Source organism: Ranitomeya imitator, chromosome 4 (genome assembly GCF_032444005.1).
Source record: "Ranitomeya imitator isolate aRanImi1 chromosome 4, aRanImi1.pri, whole genome shotgun sequence".
In the NCBI taxonomy this organism is placed as follows: Eukaryota; Metazoa; Chordata; class Amphibia; order Anura; family Dendrobatidae; genus Ranitomeya; species Ranitomeya imitator.
The window spans coordinates 21,145,091-21,162,884 of record NC_091285.1 but is presented as its reverse complement, the minus strand read 5'-3'; the positions used below and the strand labels follow the sequence as shown (position 1 = coordinate 21,162,884).

The window sequence follows — 17,794 nt, the reverse complement described above, 5'->3', positions numbered from 1 at the left end:
ACCTGATAGGAGTGTAGTTTGCCAGCAGCTGGAGGGCCACAAGTTCTAGTATGCTGTGCTGGACCCCAAAAATCAAAATGCGCTCCTTGTATTCGCCATTTTGCAGAATTTTGGGGGCTTTTCAGCATTTTTCACTTTACGGCGCGTCCTGTTCCTTTAATATAACGGTATACAGACGTTGTGACGGTCACGTATTTCCAGCCCAGGATATCCTTCATGTTTCGCTGTGTTTTATGTCTGTGGTGGACAGCTGTGGCCCGATGCCAGCGCTCACACCACAGTGCCAGGTCTAATGAACATCAGTCAACATGTGGCCGCTCTTACGACAGGACTGACTATAAAAGTTATGACATGGTCCCTGCATTCCCCAGATTTAATCAGGCTACTACAAGGGGGGGGGGGGGACGATGTGAACTTTTACATCAAACATCAGAGTTCCCGCCAGTATAAATCTTCCGCTCGGTCCCTCTCCAGCTGTTTCTGTGAAAGTTCGGTGACAACCAATATGGCCGCCAGGACAGCACCGACAAGAGTGGTCACCCAATATTCCCAGGCTGCGGTGCTGACATCATCTGATCCTGCAGCCAATCAGTGAGACCACCGGAGCGGGCTTCTTTTATTTTATAAAGATCCCTTTACAGTGGAAAACCCCTTTAATAATGGAGGGGCGCCTCTGTTCTGGATCCGGTCACAAAGAGTCTTATTCCGGCTCTGGAGGACCAATCCTATACTATACACACTATTGATTTGAATGGACAAGGTGTAATACCTCATTTCTCCAGTGGAGGCACTGTGGGGAAATTGATCACTTACTGCCGGGCGATCTCCCCCGATCACGGCTGATCGCATTGTGATTAGACCTATAATAAAGTCTGATATTCTCTATATATTACCCCACGGAGGATATAAAGAGACGGAAACGCTTCATTTTTTTTTTTTTTTAGATAATATTTCACTCTTATCTTGCAGATTGGAGACTTGGGGGAATTTCCAGATTTCTCTCCGCTGACCTTACCCGACATCATACGACGGTACATGTGATTTCCTTCCTTCCTTTCACGCTGGTTTTTGTTTTAACCGCACATTATAATGTTCAAAAAAGCACAGTAACTCCCTAGGAAGATGTATGGTAGAAGTAGCAAAGCCAAAAATGTATGTAACCTACAAATTTTGGGGGATTTTTTTCTATCCCATTGCATGGGGCTCCATTTTGGGATTTTTGTTCAGTGTTACAGTAGCTGGGCTGCTCCCTCTCCCCTCTCACAGCAAGCAGTCACAGACACAGAAACTGCAGCTGCACACCCTTCCTACCCATCTACCACAGTACTTACTGTATTATCTTATAGGAGCTCACTGAACGTTTACACAGGAGGCTCGGACCCCCATTTTAGTGATTTGTAAGGGTGCGCCCTCCCCTCTCTTACAGAATGCAGTCTTACAGACACAGAAACTGCAGCTGCACACCCTTCCTACCCATCTATTACAGTACTTACTGTATTACATTATAGGAGCTCACTGAATTTTTACACAGGAGGAACAGGAGGCTCGGACCCCAATTTACTGATTTGTAAGGGTGCGCCCTCTCACAGCAAGCAGTCACAGACACAGAAACTGCAGCTGCACACCCTTCCTACCCATCTACCACAGTACTTACTGTATTATCTTATAGGAGCTCACTGAACGTTTACACAGGAGGCTCGGACCCCTATTTTAGTGATTTGTAAGGGTGCGCTCTCCCCCCCTCATACAGCATGCAGTCCCACAGACAAAGAAACTGCAGCTGCACACCCTTCCTACCCATCTATTACAGTACTTACTGTATTACATTAGAGGAGCTCACTGTTTACACAGGAGGAACAGGAGGCTCGGACCCCCATTTAACTGATTTGTAAGGGTGCACCCTCCCCCCTCTTACAGCATGCAGTCTCACAGACACAGAAACTGCAGCTGCACACCCTTCCTACCCATCTATTACAGTACTTACTGTATTACATTATAGGAGCTCACTGAACGTTTACACAGGAGGAACAGAAGGCTCGGACCCTCATTTAAGTGATTTGTAAGGGTGCGCCCTCCCCCCTCTCACAGCATGCAGTCTCACAGACACAGAAACTGCAGCTGCACACCCTTCCTACCCATCTACTACAGTACTTACTGTATTTCATTATAGGAGCTCACTGAATGATTACACAGGAGGAACAGAAGGCTCGGACCCCCATTCTAGTGATTTTTAAGGGTATCTTGAGATTGGAGCTGTGCTGGCTTTCTCCGGCACTCGCATAGATAATGAACCAAGTCAAGGCCGAGCATGCGCACTTCCGTCCCATTCAAGGATCCAATCCCCAGGTTCTGGAGCCCCATACTCTGGATGATTGGTGGTCCCAAAGATAGGACCCCCCAGTGATCAGTACTCTATCAGGTATCCTATGCATAGGGGATGTGACTTATTATTTTGGGAATACCCTTTACTGATACTAGAGGTATGGCTTAGCAAAACCCTTCCCCAAAACACGTATTTTAGGAGTGTTCCTATTAAATAAGCTCCAAGGAATAAAATTTACTTTGGCATCAAGGGGAAAACTGGGTTTTTTCGCATACTGTCCCGTCTCAGGATGGTTTATAACCCCCAAGCACCCCAGAAATACAGCGAGTGATTACTGCTCCTGGTCGTCTGTATGCATTACACTGATTAAACGCCGGATTAGTGAGAGGAGAGACCATTAATTTGGTCTGATCCTCCGATTGGTTCCATCTTCACATTTTGTCAATGAAACTTTGCGATAGCTGACAAGGAGGACATGTCGTCAGCAGAGGCAGGGGATAAACAATGACCTTGTGGTTGGTGGTCAGTCCCTGGGGAGGAATAGGGAATGGCTTGTTCTTCAATCCATCAACCTCTTTAATAGTGTTACCAATTGATCAGGAATGTGGTGTACCGCACACACGGCGCCCGTCAAGCCAGAGGAAACCAGAGGAAAAAGTGATGTAGAGGAGGAACCACCACAGCCTGTTTATTACTTTACGTCACCACTGTGTGACCAGAGCTGACGCCGTTACCCTCACCCCTCACAGTGGTCATTTCAAAGGCTCGTTTGGATCCATATTTGCTGCCATTTTTTACTTATTTATTTTTTTATAGACCTTGGCACCAGTTATTTTTCCCAACTCAAGTGATGGCATATAGTACATGTCAACACCACTGACCGATAAGATATCTGGAGAGTCCCGCTTCCCAAAGGGCCCATCACCTAGTCTACCTCTGTGTGGCAGGAACTGGCCACCGTTTCATTGCACATACCGAAAAGGAAATTTTCTCTGCTATACATGAGACTGCTCCTCTGTGCTGCACTGACTTGTCTTGGCCCCTCCCACTCGTTATCTGAACAGAGCAGGCAGAAGAAAACAATGATTGTGCTACTTTTAAGACTGAAAATAAGATAAAAAAGAGGTGGGGAAGTTTTTAAGTTATGACCTGTACAGTTGCCTAGATGGGGACCCTTCTGACAGCAGCTGACGCCAAAAGGATGGGGCATCAAGATTCGATATGCCTAATCCTACGAGAATTTTCAAGAGATAAAACAGAGGTTTCTATCACCCAAGGGGCAGTAGTGCGCAGAGCGACCAGACGGAAGCGACATCCTTGGATGGACTGGAAGGGGGGAGCGTTTCTGCCCCTCTAACGATCGGTGGGGGTCTCGGCGCTACGTTTTGAGTGTCAAAATCTTCAAAAAGCAAATGTTTCGCATGAAAGACGGCGGTGCCATAAACAGATCCCGCGGTCGTGTTACCGCTCCGTCTCGCTGGCAGCCATTTTTACTTCTCGAGTATTATCCGGGCCGGGGGATAATGAGGTGCAGATGCATTGCTCCCTTTTTTTTTGTGGACTTAATAACACACAGTTCCCATTGCATGAAATGGAAAACTGCAAACATGAAAGTCTGTTTAATGGGGGCCACACAACACATGATCCCGCGGTGAATATGTGGGATTCTGCAGCGCCGGCATCTGGAAACAATACAGAAGACGTCTTAATCACTGGAAGGATAATTCCGCTGAGGGTTATACTCCCCTCCCCACCCCCGCTGTGCTCATCCCCAATCTTACGGCTATGGGGTGCTGCGTTTGACAGATCACGGCCCCTCGGAAAGTCTCCGGTACCATTGGCTCTCGTCGCCCAACTCTCCTTGGCGGATTTGCCGGTCAATCCTCAAGTGTATGATCACGCCATCCAAGACCTGTCCATTCTGGTTGTATGGTAGAGCGCTCGGATAAGGTGTTATCTCAGCATGCTCAGGTGCTAACCGAGGGTCTTCGAGAGCTCGAAAAATATGTTCGAGTCCCAGCGGCTGTTCGAGAGTCACAACACTGCAGGGATTGCCTACCAGACAGCCGATCCGTGGGGATTCGATCATACTTTTCGAGCTTTCGAAGACCCGAGCATGCTCAGATGACGCCTAATCCCAGCACGCTCGCTCATCTCTAGCGCTAACCCGTTTTTGGACCTCGCTGATTATTTTTTTTTAGTAACCTTATAATCGCACATGGACTGTAACGTTATGGATACGGATTGGGTTTTTAGGAGGTTCAGAATCTGTGCCGAAATCCATATCCAGCCCGACCTGTGTGAACATAGCCTAAAGTGATAAATGAGTGTTACCATTGTTTTTCCATGAGACATACTGTATATCCCTACAGAGTCTGAGACTGACTAGTCATTGCTGACTGTTTCCTCATACCCATATATCCCTACAGAGTCTGAGACTGTCTAATCATTGCTGACTGTTTCCTCACACCCATATAGCCCTACTGAGACTGAGACTGTCTAATCATTGCTGACTGTTTCCTGATACCCATATATCCCTACAAAGACTGAGACTGTCTAATCATTGCTGACTGTTTCGTCACACCCATATATCCCTACAGAGTCTGAGACTGTCTAATCATTGCTGACTGTTTCCTCACACCCATATATCCCTGCAGAGTCTGAGACTGTCTAATCATTGCTGACTGTTTCCTCACACCCATATATCCCTACAGAGTCTGAGACTGTCTAATCATTGCTGACTGTTTCCTCACACCCATATATCCCTACTGAGACTGAGACTGTCTAATCATTGCTGACTGTTTCCTCATACCCATATATCTCTACAGATTCTGAGACTGTCTAATCATTGCTGACTGTTTCCTCACACCCATATATCCCTACTGAGACTGAGACTGTCTAATCATTGCTGATGTTCCTCATACCCATATATCTCTACAGATTCTGAGACTGTCTAATCATTGCTGACTGTTTCCTCATACCCATATATCCCTGCAGAGTCTGAGACTGTCTAATCATTGCTGACTGTTTCCTCACACCCATATATCCCTACTGAGACTGAGACTGTCTAATCATTGCTGACTGCTTCCTCATACCCATAAATCCCTGTAGAGTCTGAGACTGTCTAATCATTGCTGACTGTTTCCTCATACCCATATATCCCTACAGAGTCTGAGACTGTATAATCATTGCTGACTGTTTCCTCATACCCATATATCCCTACAGAGTCTGAGACTGTATAATCATTGCTGACTGTTTCCTCATACCCATATATCCCTACAGAGTCTGAGACTGTATAATCATTGCTGACTGTTTCCTGATACCCATATATCCCTACAAAGACTGAGACTGTCTAATCATTGCTGACTGTTTCGTCACACCCATATATCCCTACAGAGTCTGAGACTGTCTAATCATTGCTGACTGTTTCCTCACACCCATATATCCCTGCAGAGTCTGAGACTGTCTAATCATTGCTGACTGTTTCCTCACACCCATATATCCCTACAGAGTCTGAGACTGTCTAATCATTGCTGACTGTTTCCTCACACCCATATATCCCTACTGAGACTGAGACTGTCTAATCATTGCTGACTGTTTCCTCATACCCATATATCTCTACAGATTCTGAGACTGTCTAATCATTGCTGACTGTTTCCTCACACCCATATATCCCTACTGAGACTGAGACTGTCTAATCATTGCTGATGTTCCTCATACCCATATATCTCTACAGATTCTGAGACTGTCTAATCATTGCTGACTGTTTCCTCATACCCATATATCCCTGCAGAGTCTGAGACTGTCTAATCATTGCTGACTGTTTCCTCACACCCATATATCCCTACTGAGACTGAGACTGTCTAATCATTGCTGACTGCTTCCTCATACCCATAAATCCCTGTAGAGTCTGAGACTGTCTAATCATTGCTGATGTTCCTCATACCCATATATCTCTACAGATTCTGAGACTGTCTAATCATTGCTGACTGTTTCCTCATACCCATATATCCCTACAGAGTCTGAGACTGTATAATCATTGCTGACTGTTTCCTCATACCCATATATCCCTACAGAGTCTGAGACTGTATAATCATTGCTGACTGTTTCCTCATACCCATATATCCCTGCAAAGTCTGAGATTCTCTAATCATTGCTGACTGTTTCCTCATACCCATATATCTCTACAGAGTCTGAGACTGTCTAATCATTGCTGACTGTTTCCTCATACCCATATATCCCTACAGAGTCTGAGACTGTCTAATCATTGCTGACTGTTTCCTCATACCCATATATCCCTACAGAGTCTGAGACTGTCTAATCATTGCTGACTGTTTCCTCATACCCATATATCCCTACAGAGTCTGAGACTGTCTAATCATTGCTGACTGTTTCCTCACACCCATATATCCCTGCAGAGTCTGAGATTGTCTAATCATTGCTGACTATTTCCTCATACCCATATATCTCTACAGAGTCTGAGACTGTCTAATCATTGCTGACTGTTTCCTCATACCCATATATCCCTGCAGAGTCTGAGACTGTCTAATCATTGCTGACTGTTTCCTCATACCCATATATCCCTACAGAGTCTGAGACTGTCTAATCATTGCTGACTGTTTCCTCATACCCATATATCCCTACAGAGTCTGAGACTGTCTAATCATTGCTGACTGTTTCCTCATACCCATATATCCCTACAGAGTCTGAGACTGTCTAATCATTGCTGACTGTTTCCTCATACCCATATATCCCTACAAAGACTGAGACTGTCTAATCATTGCTGACTGTTTCCTCACACCCATATATCCCTACAGAGTCTGAGACTGTCTAATCATTGCTGACTGTTTCCTCATACCCATATATCCCTGTAGAGTCTGAGACTGTCTAATCATTGCTGACTGTTTCCTCATACCCATATATCCCTGTAGAGTCTGAGACTGTCTAATCATTGCTGACTGTTTCCTCATACCCATATATCCCTACAGAGTCTGAGACTGTCTAATCATTGCTGACTGTTTCCTCATACCCATATATCCCTACAGAGTCTGAGACTGTCTAATCATTGCTGACTGTTTCCTCATACCCTGCCAGGTAACAAGGAGAATATTACACCTGGTTCAGCTATATATTTCCAGGAGGTGTAAGTGAGGGACAAAACATTAAAATCTGAATCAATGGGCTCTGGAGTTGGTATTTCATAGGGAATGCAAGTAGAGAATGATTGTCCTCTTTAAAGGGGTTGTCCATTCTAAAAAAAAAAATAGAGAGTTAATAAAAGGGGGTGGAGGTCCAGAGAAGAATGGTTATAAAGAGCATGGATCGCTTTGGAGGACCCATCCTGTCCTGGCAATCCACAGATTTGAATGCACACGTGTAATACATCATTTCACCAGTGGTGGTGCTGCAGGGGAATGTAACACATACTGTCAGGTTTCCAAACTGATCGCTTGGAGTTTTCAGCAAGGATCGGCTCATTGTTTTCTTACAAGTAGGGTTAACCAAAATGGAGGACCCCTTTAAGTAGAATGCTTAGTCCCAAATAGGTAAGAAGAAGCAAAGAAAAAAAAAAAAAAGATATTGAATAGTAGTTCCTGCACTGATGGGGTTAATAATCTTACAAAAATTTTGGGTTGGTGTCAACTGGGATTATCCCTGTAGGTGATAAAATTATGGTGGTGCGACATCTAGTGGTGAAAGGCTGGTACTGCACCCTAGAAACTATGGGAAGGGACAAGGTAGCGGATAGGGGAGCGTCACAGAGGTCTCCAGCAGTGAATTAAGGACAAGGCCCCGGGGACATCGTCAGGTTCGGTTGTCAAGGTTTATCCCGTGCACCTGGCGCTGCCTGCGAAACGCGTCGCCCGCCGTCACCATTAGTCCCTCAGTTATCGAACGTCGCTGCTGGATTCGGTGGAGTGTTATGGACGCCTCTTTGATTTTTGTATTGTTTTTTATATTTTTCAGGTCATCTTGATGCATGGATATGGGCAACGCATACGGTAAGGAGACCAGCGACCGGCTTACTATCCCCCTGCGATAACCATTTAGCAGATTTTATGACAGGGACATTTTTTTTAGGAGGCAAATTGTCTAAAAAAAAAAACAAACAAAAACAAAAAAAAAAAACAGCAATTCTGCCATTTCGATCTTCGCTTTTTTTTTTTTCATTATTCATCACCGTACGGAATACATATTATTAGTTTAGGCCATTACCAAATATGTAAATTATTAATTTATTTTTTTAGATTATATTTATATTTTCGGAACTACCATATTGTGTGTATATATATATATATATATATATATATATATATATATATATATAATATACAGTATTTATATCTATCTATCTATATATAATATACAGTATTTATATCTATCTATATATATATATCTATATATATATATATATAATTTTTTTTCTACTTTTTTAATAGTCCCCTTTTATATTTCTTTTTAATATACAGCGTGTGTGTATATATTATATATATATATGTTTTTTTTATTATTATTTTTATTTATTATTTTTTTTACATTTTTTTTTTTATAGTTTGTCGGGGACTTGAACCTGCGATCGCTTCTACAATAAGCCGCCATTACCGAAGGTAAAATAACCAATCTCAAATATGGAAGACAGGGGTCTTCAATAGGTCCCTGAGGTCCATGACAATGCCACCGTCACGCAGCAGTCGATGGGCATCACAAGGGATATTTCCCCCATTTTCAACCTCTTAAATGCCTCTGTCACAACTGACCGCGGCGTCTCATGGGGTGTAACTGCTGCGATGTGAGCTGGCGATCGGACGCTGGTGAAAGTATCCCGTGCTTAGACAGACAACGTTCCCCAATGTTACATACAGTCTCTCCAATGATCCAGCGGCCATGACGTTACCTCTGTCACTTCCTACAGGAGCCAGCTGGGCCCCGAGGACCCTCAGACAACCAGTCCAAGCCTGCTGTCGAGGAAACCTGAAGATAGAAGGCAGGTTCTCGCCGGCATACGTCGTCCAGTAAGTTCTTCCCTAGCGAGAGGACGTGTCCTCCTCCCGTGTTACGTGCCGGTTGCACCTCGGAGGCCGACTTTCCATCCCATCCGCTCTCGGACCAGGCTAACTGTCCTTTGGGGTGAGGTAGTAGGTTGTTTAGTTTTGGGGGTCAATCCCTGAGTGTCAGATAACTATACAATCTACTGTCTTTCCTGAAGTGGCTGTAATTTCATCAGCGGCGGATGAAGAACCGATGTCGCGAGGAGAGGAAGGAGTCGCTGTTATTTTCGTGTTTATGTCTCATTATTTCTCGGTGTCGTGTGATATTATGAATGTGCTGCTTCCCTTCCCCTCTCACAGCAGGAAGTCTCCCGAACGGGGAGAGAAGCTGCAGCTGCATCCTCCTCCTCTCCCTCTTCTAGTTACTGCGGCCTACACATCCCACATCAGTCTGAACCAATCAGACATCTTCCCACTTCTGCTCCCTCTCCCCTCTCACAGCATGCAGTCTCGCAGTCTCACAGACACGCATATAACCTGCAGCTACATCCCCCTCCTCCCGGTCTTCTATCTCTTGCACTGCACTGCCCAGTTCCCACATACCCTATACTGCTGTTCATCACTTCAGCTCCATCTCCCCTCACGCAGCAGGCAGTCTCACATCTGCACACATAACCTGCAGCTACATCCCCCTCCTCCCTGTCTTCTATCTCTTTCACTGCACTGTCCAGTTCCCACATACCCTATACTGCTGTTCATCACTTCAGCTCCATCTCCCCTCTCGCAGCAGGCAGTCTCGCATCTGCACACATAACCTGCAGCTACATCCCCCTCCTCCCTGTCTTCTATCTCTTGCACTGCACTGTCCAGTTCCCACATACCCTATACTGCTGTTCATCACTTCAGCTCCATCTCCCCTCACGCAGCAGGCAGTCTCGCATCTGCACACATAACCTGCAGCTACATCCCCCTCCTCCCTGTCTTCTATCTCTTGCACTGCACTGTCCAGTTCCCACATACCCTATACTGCTGTTCATCACTTCAGCTCCATCTCCCCTCTCGCAGCAGGCAGTCTCACATCTGCACACATAACCTGCAGCTACATCCCCCTCCTCCCTGTCTTCTATCTCTTGCACTGCACTGCCCAGTTCCCACATACCCTATACTGCTGTTCATCACTTCAGCTCCATCTCCCCTCTCGCAGCAGGCAGTCTCGCATCTGCACACATAACCTGCAGCTACATCCCCCTCCTCCCTGTCTTCTATCTCTTGCACTGCACTGTCCAGTTCCCACATACCGTATAATGCTGTTCATCACTTCAGCTCCATCTCCCCTCACCCAGCAGGCAGTCTCGCATCTGCACACATAACCTGTTCATCACTTCAGCTCCATCTCCCCTCTCACAGCAGGCAATCCCTCAAGGAAAAATGCAGCTGCATCTCCCTCCTCCCCCTCTGCTATTTATTGTGTTATACTCGTTAGATTTATATAAAAACATTTGTATGTTGCTTTCTTTGCTATAAACCACTTTTAATACCCGATGGCCATAGGCCTACCTACGTACACGACCGATTACCCGAAGTAAGTGTGCTACAATGTCCCGTTCTCCAGGGTGTCGATCACATGCTTGAGTCATTCGAGCTGCCTTAGCGGGGTGAGGTAGTAGGTTGTGTGGTTTCAGGGTATTGTTTTTTGGCCCCAATCAGGAGTTAACTATACAACCTACTGCCTTCCCTGACGGGCAGCGTGGCGTCGGACTCGCAGAAGAAAAAGCCAAAGGGCAAAAGGTCGTCGTTCAATAGAAAGCCCAAAAGCTGACGAGCAGGCAACATTATGAAACCCAGCGGCAGCGCCTCCCCTGTGTATTATCTGGGCCCTGTGTGATCTCGAGACATTATTGTGTTTGCACAGGGCTCTTTGTTTCCTTTCTCGGTGAATAAAAAAAAAAAAATTAAAATCAATAAAGATTTGAAATTTATTCTGAACTCTATTCGTGAGCGCGGTGTGATTTATTTGTAGCCCGGAAGTTGTCGGAGCACAGATTTAGTCATTTCTCTGGTGGTTACGTTTTGATAGGACACAAAAAAACCCATAGATCCTGAATACGGCTGCACTAAGATAGCAAAATCTTACCATTAATTTAATACCACAAGACCCCGCCCCCGAGGTTCTAGCATATCACATCCCCAGAGGTTCTTTAGTATTTTTTTTTTTACCATTGGATCTTAAAAATAGAGAGAAGAACCCTCAGTCCCCATGTACACAACCAAGTTACGATATCCTACAAGTAGCAAGTCATGCGAGTGGTGATACATTGGCGATGTGGGGTTTTTACCCTGATGTGCCGCCCTACAAAGCTGTTCATATTCGCAGCTCATAGGATGCCAGTGATTTTTCTTATGAACGTAAAAGGAGACCAATAGGGGCCAATTTTCTCTCCTGCAACAGAATCATATTGGTGGACAGTGATCATGGGGGGTCTGACTGGTGGGACCCCCACCGATACCAAGAATGCAGCTCTATACTTTGATTAGTGGACTAATGGAGATAGCCGAGCAGTATACGGCTCTGCAAAGCCTATCCTAGAAATAACCCAGACACCAAAATGCATCCAGTCTGTCTTGAGACGGTCATGAAATGTGTCAGTGTCACATCACGGAGGCCGATTTCTGTCCCTCGGAGGCCAACACTATACTGCTCAATGGAATAAAGCAATTGTCGTGACCCATAAAATATACGGTTGCCCTATTTTTGGCCTTTTATTTCTGAAGTAGGATTATAAAATGGGTGACATTAGACAGATCTTCACCACGGACGTGCCCTAGAGTTGACGAGTACGGACAAGCGAGAGAGCAGGGTAATAAACATGTAGTCAGAATGATTGCTTCTACGGAATTGGCCTTGGAAGTTACTTGTGAAATCATTCGAGATATCGACCATGAGACTAGCCAACTCACTGCAATTTGTGGTCAAGGGCTACTGGTTCTCCTTGTGGAGATTCAGGTGATGTCAAATGCTTCCTGGGAAAAATTATGCAAATCAGCTCTCTCCTCTAAAAGAAAACTGTCTCTCTAGCACCATCTATAGGTAGCTAACCTGTCGATGTCCGACCCATTAAAGTCTTCTAGCTTCTCGTTGAGAACTAATTTGTATGGTGGAATGTTCGTTGGTGGAAGGATCGTTGGGGGAAGGTTCGTTGGGGGAAGGTTCGTTGGGGGAAGGTTCGTTGGGGGAAGGTTCGTTGGGGGAAGGATCGTTGGTGGAAGGATCGTTGGGGGAAGGATCGTTGGGGGAAGGTTCGTTGGGGGAACGTTCGTTGGGGGAACGTTCGTTGACAAAAGGTTCGTTGGGGGAACGTTCGTTGGCGGAAGATTCGTTGGCGGAAGGTTCGTTGGGGGAAGGTTCGTTGGGGGAAGGTTCGTTGGGGGAAGGTTCGTTGGCAAAAGGTTCGTTGGGAGAATGCTCGTTGGGGGAATGTTCGTTGGGGGAAGGTTCGTTGGGGGAACGTTCATTGACAAAAGGTTCGTTGGGAGAATGCTCGTTGGGGGAACGTTCATTGGGGGAACGTTCATTGGGGGAACGTTCATTGGGGGAACGTTTGTTGGGGGAACGTTTGTTGGGGGAACGTTCATTGGGGGAAGGTTCGTTGGCGGAAGGTTTGTGGGTGGAAAGTTCGTTGGGGGAACGTTCGTTAACAAAAGGTTCGTTGGGAGAATGTTCGTTGGTGGAAGGTTCGTTGGGGGAAGGTTCGTTGACGAAAGGTTCGTTGGGAGAATGCTCGTTGGCGGAAGGTTCGTTGGGGGAAGGTTCATTGGCAGAATGTTCGTTGGCAGATTGTTCGTTGGTGGAAGATATCAAGGAAAAAAAGGATTGGGATTCAACATGCCTGATACTTTCTTTTCAAGGGAGACAGGAATCAAAGATGATTACTACCCTCATATAAAGAACAAATGAGCAATCGGTGAAGCTGACAAGGCGCCGATGTGTAAGGGTATTGTGGACCCAAAGAAATGCTATGAATTCAGGAGATAAACAATTTGGTCCTATGAGAGTTGAGTCCGGTGGTCCATCAAAGCCCTGTGTGCCTCCTTCTATCTACCTGCTCCTCTTTGGTCAGTAGGTCTGTGTTAACGTCTCACCGAACCTACAAATCAGAGGTAGCGTGGGGGATGCCGGCAGGAAGGCGGAGGTTTATAGGGTTCTGGTCTGAAGTGGCTGCCGGATCAGGGTCCTGCAAATCTTTTTGTCCAACTCTATGGCCTATACATTTATACCAACAGTCACGTGTCAGTTTTTTGCTAAATTAGGCGTTTAGGTGGTCCCATATGTGGACGCTTAAATGGCCTTAATTTGGGTTAAGTAACGTAACAGGCCATAAGGAATGAACGGTGACATAATCCCTCAAATTTTGGCGTTTTCTCAGCTGTTGATGTGTCCCATCCTTGTCCCATTCTTGTCGTCGCCATCGGAGCTAATTAAAAATTCTTAATGCAAGTTTAGTAATTAAAGATATTTGTCCCCCCGGGGGTCAGTGCGGCAGAAGTGTATAAGCAGCTTGTTAATTAAGTCCACAACAAAGAGAGATGTGAGCAGATACCTGGGGCTGCCGCTTTCATCTCCTGCTGGGTAGAGAAGTCGCGCGGATGACAGCGCTATCTCCTGACACCTCGGGGTGGCCTGTGAGCTGTAGGTAGCAGAGGACACCGGTATATTGGCCGGGGTAACGTATAACATTGGGATTCACAGGTACTGTAGAAGCAGTAATGTCTGACCTGTAAGAGGTCCACCTCAGTGAATCAGAAGACAATCGGTTAATAGTCACTGGAGGTCCAAGACCCAAACCGATCCATAAAATGAAGGGGCAGCAGTGTTCAATGCTGTATTTTCCTAATTGTTTTCCCCTGCATAGTGGTATCAGACAACCAGTTGTGCAGGGGAACTGCAACCGGCACCAGTCATATAAATGGAGCAGCATGGCATGTGTGCAAGGGGAAAATGGTGAAGGCGATGTCGAGCTGATCAGATCCTTTATCCTCAGGGGAGATCCCAGTGGGGGATTACATGAAGTGGGGCGGGTCTTGTCTCTTAAACAGGAAGTGGGGTGGGTCTTGTCTCTTAAACAGGAAGTGGGGCAGGTCTTTGTCTCCTTATAGGCAGTGAGGTGGGTCTTTGTTTCCCTACAGGAAGTGGGGTGGGTTTTTGTTTCCCTACAGGAAGTGGGGGTGGAACTTTGTCTCTCTACAGGAAATGGAGCAGTTCTGTCTATCTACAGGAAGAAGAAATGAGTCTTTGTCTCTGTACAGGAAGTGGGGTGGCTTTTTGTTTCTTTACAGAAAGCAGGGGTCACTCTATGTATCTCTACAGGAGACGGAGGCAGCTCTTTGTGTCTACAGGAAGCGGGTTGGTGGATCTTTGTATGTACAGGAAGTGGATAGGATCTTTGTCTCTACTGGAAGTGGAGGCAAGTATTTCTCTCTACAGGAAGTGGGGGCAGGTTTATGTCTATTTACAGGAAGTAGAGGCGGGTCTTTGTCTCTAAAAGTTGGGTCAAGTCCTGATCTCTGTACAGAAAGTTGGTGCTGGTCTTTGTCCCCAAAGAAACGGCCCAGGTCTATGCCTTTCTACAAGAAGTGGGGAGGTGGGTCTTTATCTTTACAGGAAGTGAGGGCGGGTCTACATATCTCTACAGGCAGTGGGGGTGGGTCTTTATCTCTACAGGAAGTGGGGGCAGGTCTACATATATCTACAGGAAGTGAGGGCGGGTCTACATATCTCCACAGGAAGTGAGGGCGGGTCTTTATCTCTACAGGAAGTGGGGGGCAGGTCTACATATATCTACAGGAAGTGAGGGCGGGTCTACATATCTCCACAGGAAGTGAGGGCGGGTCTTTATCTCTACAGGAAGTGGGGGGCAGGTCTACATATATCTATAGGAAGTGGGGGCGGGTCTACATATCTCCACAGGAAGTGAGGGCGGGTCTTTATCTCTACAGGAAGTGGGGGGCAGGTCTACATATATCTACAGGAAGTGGGGGCGGGTCTACATATCTCCACAGGAAGTGAGGGCGGGTCTTTATCTCTACAGGAAGTGGGGGGCAGGTCTACATATATCTACAGGAAGTGGGGGCGGGTCTACATATCTCTACAGGAAGTGGGGGCGGGTCTTTATCTTTACAGGAAGTGGGGGAAGGTCTACATATCTCTACAGGAAATGGGGGAGGGTCGTTGTTTCTAAAGGAAGTGAAGGCGGGTCTTTGTCACTCCACAAGAAGTTGGGGGCGGGTCTTTGCCTCTCTACAGGAAATGGGGGCAGGACTTTTTCTCCCTACAGAAGTGAAGGGTCTTTTTTCTCTATAGGAAATGGGGGGGGGGGGGGGGTCTTTGTCTCTCTACAAAAGTGGAGGGTCTTTTTCTCTCCACAGGTAGTGGGGGGGTTCTTTGTCTCCCTACAGCAGTGGAGGGTCTTTGTCTTTCTACAGCAAATGGGCCCGGGTCTTTGTCTCTCAGCACCTGCTGTCTACCATCTGCAGCCATCTGCATAAAGGGGTTGTGCTTTAGCAGGAGAAATGCATCCTGTGAATTGAGGAAATGGAAGTTCCAATACCCATAGTGCTGGCAGAATGTGTATGAAGAGGAACTGCCCACTGAAGGAAAGTGAATGGCAAGTTACAGAGCATGGGAGCTAGGATAGTTCCATGCACTTTAATGTGCTGCAATATCGCACATTACCTGTGGACAAGTGTGGCGCTGTTTTCAGAAGAAAGCAGCCATGTTTTCCTAATTCTGGACAAGTAGGTGCCCAGTTAGTCCTCCCTCCAGTCTGGGCTATGACTGAACCTGCGGTAAATGTAGAAGCAGTGTACAGGGTTAATGGCTGCTGACAACACACCCAGCGTGAGCTCATCCGAGGCTCCCGTGGCACGTCAGGACACCGCTGAATCACCACTAGTGGGTGTGATGGCAGAGGATCATCTGCTGGAGGTGTAATCTACGTCCCTGTACAGACACGTCCTCACAATCTGCATTCAATGCGAGTCTCTCTTAAAGGGGCACGCCACTGGATTTCTTGGATAATGAAAACTTGTAAAAAAAAAAAAAAAATTCCAATACACTTTCTTACTAATTCCAACATCTCTTTCACATCATAGTAACATTTCCAGGAGGAATAACAGAGGAACAGCACAATGGAGAAAAAAAATAGATGTTCCTCCTCCTCCAGGTTCTGGTACCTCCTGCAGATTTGTGGTGCGGTAGATTAGTCAAAATGATTTTTAAAAAAATTCTGCCATACGGGTCCTTGAAATTTGCAATTAACCAAACTCAAAAATACTGCAATTAAATATTTCCCCTTTAAAAAAAAGAAAGTACCTTCATAATTATTCCACTAGAGGGCAGCAAAGTACTGAAAAACTCTCATACTGTGCCATGGGTTCCATTCCATATAGGGTTGGGTAAAAAAAAAAAATCAGTGCAAGGGCGCCCTCTTGTGGTGTTTTTGCTTGTTGCATTTACAAAAAAAATTTTTAATTTTTTTTTGGGGGGGGGGTCCCAAATCTATAAGGAAAACAGAGCCCCCATTGCTGCCAGAGGAGAAGTAGCCGCACTCTTCTAAGGGAGCTCCTAAAATTGGCGCACGTGTCTGCAGACGCTCAGAGTGGGAATGGAGAAACAAGTACGGGCAGAGACACGAAAACCCGGTGTCATCAGCAGGATGTTATATCAGTACACCGTCACTTTCCACAGAGGAAAAAAGTCTTTACACCCTCCTGCCCTGTGAAAGGAGGCCGTTCCCGAGAGACGGCGTACTATTACGTCACGGTGATGGCCTCAATCATGATCATCAGCTAACAGCCCACATCTCATTGTTGCAACCCCCTTAAATGACCCGACAGCACCGCAATACCAATGTTATAGTTTTCCTTTATTTTATTTCTTTATTTTCACTTTTTTTTTTAAAGTTCTGAGCTTTTATTTTTAATTTACTTTTCCCCCAAAAAAAATCAGAACTTTGTTTTATTTTTACTTCATTAAAAAAAAAATTCTGAAATTTTTAATTTAGTTGTTTAACTTTTAAAAAAAAAAAGTGGATTTGCTGAAATTTACTTTTAAAAAGCTCGGAGCTTTTTTTTATTTTTTGTTTTACTTTAAAAAAAAAGTTCGGAGCTTTCTTTTATTTTTTTGTTTTACTTTTAAAACAATTTTGAGCTTTTTTATTTTACTTTTAAAAAATATCTGAACTTTTTAATTTATTTCTTTAAAAAATGGAGCTTTTTTATTTCACTGTGAAAAAATGTGGAGCTTTTTTTATTTTACTTTTAAAAAATCTGAGCTTTTTATTTTATTTTACATAAAATTCTGAGATTTTTTTTTGTATTTTACTTTAAAAAAATGCAAAACTTTTTTTTTTTTACTTTAAAAAACGTACTGAACTTTTTTATTTGACCTCTTTAAAAAAAAATTCTAAACTTCTTTTAGTTTTTT

General features: G+C 45.2%; 1 protein-coding gene and 1 long non-coding RNA gene across 5 annotated transcripts in view; one reads left to right on the top strand and one right to left on the bottom strand.

Moving 5' to 3' along the window:
- The window catches only part of LOC138675248 (uncharacterized), a 110,484-nt gene extending 99,181 nt beyond the window's left edge, over positions 1-11,303 (top strand). For 3 of the 4 annotated variants that reach the window (XR_011320650.1, XR_011320649.1, XR_011320648.1), the window contains 3 exons: positions 8,291-8,325; positions 8,877-8,931; positions 9,237-11,303. This is a non-coding gene — a long non-coding RNA (uncharacterized lncRNA). The remainder of the gene's footprint in view (positions 1-8,290; positions 8,326-8,876; positions 8,932-9,236) is intronic. The other variant, XR_011320651.1, reaches the window with a different exon arrangement.
- A 1,124-nt stretch (positions 11,304-12,427) lies between these two features.
- On the bottom strand, positions 12,428-13,929 carry LOC138674433 (sporozoite surface protein 2-like). The gene is made up of 2 exons (XM_069762275.1): positions 13,911-13,929; positions 12,428-13,209 (listed from the first exon to the last, which is right to left on the bottom strand). Exons 1-2 carry the CDS (start codon positions 13,927-13,929, stop codon positions 12,428-12,430), a joined length of 801 nt encoding a protein of 266 aa, XP_069618376.1.
- Between the last annotated feature and the right edge of the window lie 3,865 nt (positions 13,930-17,794).